Raw genomic sequence first — 8,796 nt, forward strand, 5'->3', positions numbered from 1 at the left:
CAGGTGCCTAAGGCGAGGTCCCCAGTTAGTTCCTGGGGCAGCTGAGGATAGGGAACCTGAAATGATCCTATCCTATAGCCATACTAATTCTGAATTTTTAACTGGGTTAAGAAAAATGTATCTACCCCAGCTTATCCCCACCTCTACCCAAATCACATCTGCCTCCCAAGAATTTATTCTCCAAGTGGCATGCATGAACATGAGGGAAGAAGAGATGGTTTGGGGAAGTGGTATGTGACTGTCCTACTGTGTTTTCTATTGTGATAAAACATAAACCAAATTCTACCTGAGGAAGAGTTTATTTTAGCTTACTGTTACCAGCTGTCATGGAAGGAAGCCAAAGCAGGAATCTGAAAGTAGGAACTGAAGCAGGAAAATGGAGGAATGCTGCTTACTGACTTGCTCCCCACGTCTTGCTCAGCCTGTTTGCTTAAACTATCCAGAATGACCTGCCCGGGGATGGCACTGCCATAGTGGGCTAGATCCTCCGCTATCAAGAAGGTGCCCCACAGACATGTCCACAGGACAGTCTTAGGGAGGCATTTTCTCATTGAAGTTCTGTTTTCTGAGATATGTACAGGTTTATATCAAATTGGGAACACGCAAACAACGCAATGGCTGCTCACTAAGACTGAAAACAGGTGATAGATGAAAGTCGAGTTTGGGTTACGCAGAGGCTGGAGAAGAGTCTCATCAGAATGTAATGACAATGTATAGGCATGGAAAGATGGCTCAATGGTTAAGACCACACACTTGCAGAAGACCCCAGCTCATTTCCTAGGGTTCCTGTAGGATGGGTGGGTGGATCATAACTGCTTGTATCTACAGCTCCAGGGGAATATCGCACCCTCTTCTGGCCACTGTGGGTCCTTGCACTCATGCCTTGGTGCGCTACATAGACACACACTTATAAATGTAAGGCTACCACTCAGAAGTTTGATTTGGGTCATAGAAACACACATGTTATTTATCTGCATTTCTACAGCAATTGGAGAAACTGATGAGGAGATGAGGGGCAAAGGACCAAGCTACTAGATTTGCTTTTTGTAGTTATCTTGCTAAAATTAAACTCAATTGAATTGCTTTGAAAATACATGAATTTTACTTTGAATGCTTATTCTTCCTTAGGTGTACTAATGCAAAACTTTTTGCCTTTGTTCTGTATAGTGAGTTTTAGGGTGATGTTATGGTTGCACTAAGGTTTGTTCCCATGGAAATTCACGTTGAGGGTTGGTCCCCAGTAAAGCACTGTTGAGAAGTGGTGGAACTTTTAAGAGGCTTTTGGTACTTGGGGGATCTATCCCCAGGAATGGGTCAGTGCCTCCTTGTGGAAGTGAACTTTCCCTCTGTGGTCTGGACTGGGGACCATGAGCATCCATTGCCCCCAGGTGTGGCTGCTTGCCTGCATCAGTGGTAGCCTGGTTCAGATTCCAGCAGTCAGGGAGGTGCACTAATAGGAAGAACTAGTATTCCGGTGGACTGTTGGCATTCTCGTTTGATGCCATTTGCATCCTGAAGATTTGCCACAGCCTTGAGCTTCTTGAAGGAAGATAGGTGTTTGTTTCTGATTGTGCAGTGAGGGGAGTCAGGCCTGGCTGGGTTCCCAGTATCTTAGTTTTCCATCTCTTTCTTGTTTTCAGCCTCACCTGAGCTTTCTGTGGTCACTGCTAATCAGTTTCTCTGAAGGTTTACAGACAATTTGCTTTCCTTAAAACAACATTTTTCTGGACATTCTGGAGATGAAGGCTGTCTTTTCTGTTTTATTAGGCCAGTTACCTCAGCAGCATCTCCTTGGTTGGTTGGTGTGTTGGCTAAAAACATTTTAAAAAATTATTTACTAATGAACTTTAAATTTATACATCTTTTTCATTTTAGCTTATCCCTATATTCACAAAAATCCATTCAAAGTGGATTTCAAAATACAGTTAGTGTCCTTGGTCAGTCTGTTCTCTTTAACTCCAAATTTAAGAGCATTTGTTAATCATTTTCCTTTTAGTGACTGGAACACAGCATGCCCTCAGTAAATCTCTGAAGGCTGAGTGGTAATTGAGAGAATTGAGATTGAAGTTTGTGTTCTAATGGGAGGTTTAGAAAACAAAAAGACACTTTGGTTGTGTATGGAATTATAAAACATTAAAGAGCACAGTGTAATATTTTTTGTTTGTTTCTTCTTATTTTTTAATTTTTTTCATCATAACCAAAAAAGCCCTAAGTCTAATTTAATTTCTTTTAATCAGTTAATTTTGTTGTTCTAGGAGTTGGATCTAGGGCCCTTTGCATGCTAGGCAAGGGCTCCAGTACTATCCTCCCAGCCTTAGGGACATTACTTCAAACTTACTACTGCAGATCTGATAGATGGTTGTTGAAATAGAATTTAAAATTTTGTGTTACATTTGCTTATTTACTTATTGTAGGTATATATGTGGGGGAATATGTATATGTCACAAAACACCTGTGGAGGTCAGTGGATAACTTGTGGGAATCAGTTGTCTCTTACCAAATGGGTCCCAAAGACCACATTGACATGGTCAGGCTCTGTGGTAAGCACCTTTCCTCACTGAGCCATCTTGTCATCTTGGAAATGCAGGTTTAAACGTTTTAACACAGTTTGCCAAACACGGTTTATTTAGGATTACCATACGTATCTGTCTATGTAGGGCTTTCTCTGGAGGTAGGTCTGTACAGCAGCGATGTATGTACTGCACATAACAACACTGCGTACGTGGGGTCTCTGGACAGACTGACACGATAATGGTGGGAAACTATGGTCATCTTTCTTCCTTTCCTGCTGCCCCTTTGGGATTATAGACTTTGATAGTCACTAATTTCATGTAGCATTTTGTCAAGGTTGATTTGCAATTTCAAGTGAATATGTGAGGTCGTTTAAGATCTAGTAGGTAATGACAAAAAAAAAATTGTAAAATGGGAGAAACAGCAAAATCAGTATTTTATGTAAACAGCTATTTTTCTTATTTATAAAATAAACAAGGACATAGGACAGTGGGTTATAGATGGTAGGAAAGCCACGATCTGGCTTTGGGAACTGGGTCTTGGCTCTCACAAATGAGATCCCATCTCTTCCATTCACACCCCATGAAGTAGATGAATGAAATGTTGATAGTTACCCTTAAATATCAATGGCTAAGTCTAAGGCCATATAATGTGTGAATTGTAGTTTTGTTTTAATCTTCTGTGTATTAATTTTATTTTTACCCTTTAAGGTTTTGCTGAAGGAATCTGTCCCGAAACCCAGTCTTCTGTAACTAAAGAGCTTACCCCCGAGTTAAGAACAGCATAAGGGAGAAGCTGTGTCAGAATGTGGTTGATAGGATCATAGATTAAGGAATTCCCCCTACGGAAGATTAAGGGCTCCATAAATTGGTGAGAGATTGGGAGTAAGGATAAGTAAAAGGTAAACAAGTCTTTGAGAAATGAGAACCAAATATCTTCGTAAAATTTCTGAATATGTTCTGGATATTCAGGTACTTTTCCCCCATTGTCCTTAACTCTGTCATTATTACTTGGTTAGCATCTCCTGTCAAATTGCTAACAGATTATCAATTCAGTCTTTGGGAGAAGAAATAGAAGCCTGCATATCAGAAAAATTATTCAAATGGCAGGCTTGCAGTTGGGTTCTGTATTGATGTCCCTGGACCATGTTGCAATCAGGGTCCATATGGAGGCCTGGGGTATGGGCCATAACTTGTTGGTATCCAAGGACTATGCCACTACTGTAGCCAGGCTGATTTGGGTGGTCAGGGCTGTCAACTGGGGCCATGGTATTGTTTGGATCATAGCTGTGTCCAGGGGCCATGTCTGGGTTTGTGGCCCTGCCGAATCCAGGGCCTGGGTTGATGTCTGTGGCTCCTGAGACCATCAAAGACTGTACCAATGCCCAGGATCTGGGTCTGGGACCCTATAGCAGCCAGGGTCTGAATTGATGTCTGGGGCTCCTGTTGTCACTGAGGACCATGCGGGTGACCAGGGTCTGGTTGACCACCTTGAACCATGTCAGTGTCTGGGGACTGCACCTCACCTGGGGCCTTGCTGATCTGGATAGCTGGCACTGTCACCTGGAGATGTCCGGTACAGGCGACAGCCTAAGACCATGTCTAGCAGAGATAGGGGGCTAGGATGGTGTCCATGGCCCCAGGACACCACTGAGGACTATGTAGATGCCTGATGCCAGTCATCTGGATCCATGTTGGTACCCAGGGGCCAGGCTGATCAAAGGGGCCTGTGCTGTCACCGGTGCTGTGGTGGTGTCTGGACTGAGATTCTGCTGGGGGCTATGTCTGGGTCCATGGTCTTGCTGCAGCTAGAGTCTGTGGTGATGTCCATGGCCTGTGTTAGCACAGGGGTCATTGGAACCATGCTGTGTTGAGCCGGTCTCACCCTTCACTGACCCTGGGAGGGCTGTTCTTGCTCCTTGCTGGACAATACAACAGGCAAGCTGGCCCTACCCCCTCATCATAGGTGTGTACTTCACCTGGGAAGCACATCCTGTGGTCCAGGACACTGGGGAGCTGAGTCTGAGGGCATGAGAGCAAGAGAGCTGACCCCGTCCCCCCATTTGCCATGTGGTGGCATGGATGAGGGAAAGGTGTCCTCCTCCGCCTATCCATTATCACCTGTGGCAGGTGAGAGAGCTGTCCTGGGCTCACAAGAGGAGAGCTAGCCCTGACCCTTACTGACGGCAATGTCTGAGAAAGTAGTGTTTGCTTTCCATCTGGGCACCAATTAGAGCTGACCCTCTTGTTGGGATGCAGGTGAGATGCCCTGAAGGCGTGAGAGTAACAGAATTCCCCCATCTGCCCTGTGATGGCACAGGTGAGGGAAAGATGATGTCCCCTTCCACCCTTTGCTACCTGTGACAGATGACAACAGCTGATACTATTGTCAGGGTCTCAGGTGAGCCAACCCTGAGAGCAGGAGAGCTGAGCTGACCTGACCCTCTTGTATGTCCCCTACAGCAAGCAATAGAGAGGGTCCTGCACCTTGCCTTGGCAAAACAGTAGAACTGACCCTAGTGATAAGAGTGAGGGGGGCCAGGATCTGAGGGTCCGAAAGCAGGAGAACTGGCCCTACTCCTTGCCATAGGCTGCATTGGGTGAGCTAGTCAAGACAGTGCCAGAGAGCTCCTCTGAGTAGTGAGGATGAGAGAAAATTAGGTAGCTAGCTGACCAACATAGCTACAACCGAGATCCAGAACCAGGGCTATGAGTTATGGATCTCATCTGTGAACTTTTGGAGGATGTAAAGGGGACAAACCTACAGATGCAAAACTGCAGGATCTCTAAGACACAGGACGATAACAACAACAACAGGATAGCAAAAAGAAGCCCCCATGAGAGCCCATTACCAGTGATGTAGCAGAAGCCAGAGTCCTTGAGCCAGACCAGTGACTCATGACAAGAAACACAAGTAAAGATGAATAGACTAGATAGTAAACTGTGTGACTCAACGGAACACACTACAGCTTCCACAATGCCATTCTTCTATATTTTTTTGTTTTGCTTTGTTTAGTTTTGTTTTTCCTTTTGAATGTTCTGTCTTGGGGGAGTTGCAAGGACAGAGGACTGGAAGATGAGTGGGATTATGATGCATGGTGTGCAATCCACAAAGAGGCAATCAAAGTAAAGCACAAAATGGACAGGCTTAGAAGAAAGGAGAGAATAGAAGAAAGAGCTTTGGAAAAATTATTCCTTTATCTGAAAGACTTTTTTTCTAGTGTGCTTGGTGGGGAGTCCCTGGAGGGGGGATGGATATGAGCAAAGATCTGAAGGAAGAGAAATGAGGAGAGGGGGGGATGGAGGGAAGGAGGAAAAGGGGGAATGAGAAAGAGGCAGAGAGAAGAAAGCAGGGAAGAAAAGCAAAGAACAATTTCAGATCTTAATTGAAAATCACCCAATTCTTACTTTTTTAGGGTTGTTAAAACTAAAGTGTGTTATTACCACATGTTAAGCTGGGAATTGAGGTTAAGTTATTTTTACCATCAGGCTTTATGCTAATGTAAAGATGGAATAAGAACCCATAGGAAAGAGCTGTTGAAACTTGTTCTCCTAAGAGGAATAGCGAAATGTTTTTTTTAATAGTGATTGGAAAGCTATGACGCTAATGCCATTTTCTGAAGCTTACTTTTTAATATTTTTATTAATTCTTGTAGCCTTTCATACAATATATTCTGGCTATATTCACCCCAGCTCCTTCTCTCAATCCACCACCCCCTCCCTATACCCCAAACTTTGTGTCTTCTTTATTTGATTCAATAACCCATCGAGGTCAATGTGTGCTGTCCATTTACTCCTGGATGTAGAACACGGAACCACACCCTTAGAGAAAACTGTTTGTCCCCCAACAAAGGCTATCAGTTGCCCAGAGCTCCCCAGTTAGGAATGGGGGTCTCAGGAGCCCACTGCTAATCTCTGCTAGAATGTTGAGTGGCTTTATCTTGTATGGGTCTTCTGCAGGCTTCCATAGCCACCGAGAGTTTGTGAACGCAGTGTGCTTGCTACATCCAAAACAGGTTTTCTCAGGACCTCTCCATCATATGACTCCTATAATCATTTTGCCCCTATTTCCTCGATGGTCTGAACCTTAGGGAGAGCTACTGTAATCTTTCAAAAAGCATCAACCTAAAAAAAACAAAACAAAACAAAACAAAAAGCGTCAACCATGGGTTTGAACTTCTGTTCTTGGTTCATTAATGTATTTCAAGATCCATCTTGCTTTACGTACAAATATTATAAAATTTCCGTCATATTTAGTTAAGACAATGTAACAGTAATCTTTTAGTGATGACTAGGTTAGAGAACACAGTTTTAGAGGCTTCGAAGGTAAAAGAGTGATCCTATAGGATGAAACATTTGAAAAGTCAAATGTATCTATACCATACTGTTCCGAACATGCTTAGCCTCTTTCGATCTCAGAAGCTAAGTAGAAATGTACAGTCTTTGCTGGTACTCAGATGTTGTGACACATCAGAGTGAAATGTATATACTAATCTCACCTCATGTTCCATTTTGGGCTTATTTTCAGGCAAAAGGATTCCTGCAGAAGATGGAACTCTGTCCGTTTTCCAGAATGTGTATCCGAGCCCATCAGTGGAACCTGACCCTACAGTGCTGTACCCCAATGCCTGGAGAGAACCTATACTTCTGCCTGAAGCTTCTGTCCTCCTAACACTATGGTTGTCTCAGCGGTGTTGACTGCATCCCAGGCTGGGACATCCAACACAACATTTGTCGTCTATGAAAACTCCCATGTGAACATGACAACATCCCCACCGTTCCAGCATCCCAGCCCTGCTCCGCTGATTAGATACAGTCTGGAAACCATGACCAGCACTGGATTTAGTTCCTTAGCAGTGAACAGCACAGCCATGACCCCGACACCAGCAGTTTTTAAGAGCCTAAACTTAGCTCTCCAGATCATCCTTTCGGCTATAATGATATTTATTCTGTTTGTGTCTTTTCTTGGCAACTTGGTTGTTTGCCTCATGGTCTACCAAAAAGCTGCCATGCGTTCTGCCATTAACATCCTTCTTGCCAGCCTGGCTTTTGCGGACATGCTGCTTGCTGTACTGAACATGCCGTTTGCCCTGGTAACTATTCTTACCACCAGATGGATATTTGGGAAATTCTTCTGCCGGCTGTCTGCTATGTTTTTCTGGTTGTTTGTGATAGAGGGGGTTGCTATCCTGCTCATTATTAGCATTGACAGGTTTCTGATTATAGTCCAGAGGCAAGATAAGCTAAATCCATACCGGGCTAAGGTTCTTATTGCAGTCTCCTGGGCAACTGCTTTTTCCGTAGCTTTCCCTTTGGCTGTGGGGAATCCTGATTTGCAAATCCCTTCCCGAGCCCCACAATGCGTTTTTGGGTACACAACTAATTCTGGATACCAGGCTTATGTGATTTTGATCTCACTCATTTCTTTCTTTATACCTTTCCTGGTGATACTGTATTCGTTTATGGGCATCCTCAACACCCTTCGGCACAATGCCTTGAGGATTCACAGCTACCCAGAAGGAATATGCCTCAGCCAGGCCAGCAAACTTGGTCTCATGAGTCTGCAGAGACCCTTCCAGATGAGCATTGACATGGGCTTTAAAACGCGTGCCTTCACCACCATCTTGATCCTCTTTGCTGTTTTCATCGTCTGCTGGGCCCCATTCACCACGTACAGCCTTGTGGCAACCTTCAGCAAACACTTCTACTATCAGCACAACTTCTTTGAGATTAGCACCTGGCTACTCTGGCTCTGCTACCTCAAGTCTGCATTGAACCCCTTGATATACTACTGGAGGATTAAGAAATTTCATGATGCCTGCTTGGACATGATGCCCAAATCTTTCAAGTTCTTGCCACGCCTCCCTGGTCACACAAGGCGACGGATACGCCCCAGTGCTGTCTATGTGTGTGCGGAGCATCGGACGGTGTTGTGAATACTGGAACTTGGAGACATTTGGAGTCGTTATGGTTCTCTATTGACTGAATTTTTTTTCATATGGCTTCTAAACTTCTATTGTTTTTTTTCTATAGTGTGCGTGCGTGCCTGCGTGAATGCATGTGTGTGTATGTGTGTATTGTAAAGAAAGAATGGTAAGCACTTTGATCCCAAAACCAAGGATATACTGCAGGAAAGTGGTCATATTTGTTACCTCTAGATTAAGAAAACTTTGGGGGGGGATGTCTGTTTAGTTGACTGGTTTTATTTTCGTAGCATGAATCAGGATTGTGCTTCATGGAGCCTGCAGTTAACTTGAATTGTAGGTTTTTTTTTTTTGTTTTTTTT

The 8,796-nt window shown here is 44.0% G+C and overlaps 1 protein-coding gene across 1 annotated transcript in view; it reads left to right on the plus strand.

The window, feature by feature from the left end:
• Positions 1–8,551, plus strand: part of Gpr63 (G protein-coupled receptor 63) — a 52,450-nt gene extending 43,899 nt beyond the window's left edge. The window contains exon 2 of the mRNA XM_005361926.3: positions 7,039–8,551. Coding sequence (XP_005361983.1) covers positions 7,187–8,446 — 1,260 coding nt within the window. The 5' untranslated portion in view covers positions 7,039–7,186 and the 3' untranslated portion in view covers positions 8,447–8,551. The remainder of the gene's footprint in view (positions 1–7,038) is intronic.
• The last annotated feature ends 245 nt before the right edge of the window (positions 8,552–8,796 follow it).

This window comes from Microtus ochrogaster, linkage group LG5 (genome assembly GCF_000317375.1).
Source record: "Microtus ochrogaster isolate Prairie Vole_2 linkage group LG5, MicOch1.0, whole genome shotgun sequence".
Taxonomy (NCBI): domain Eukaryota; kingdom Metazoa; phylum Chordata; class Mammalia; order Rodentia; family Cricetidae; genus Microtus; species Microtus ochrogaster.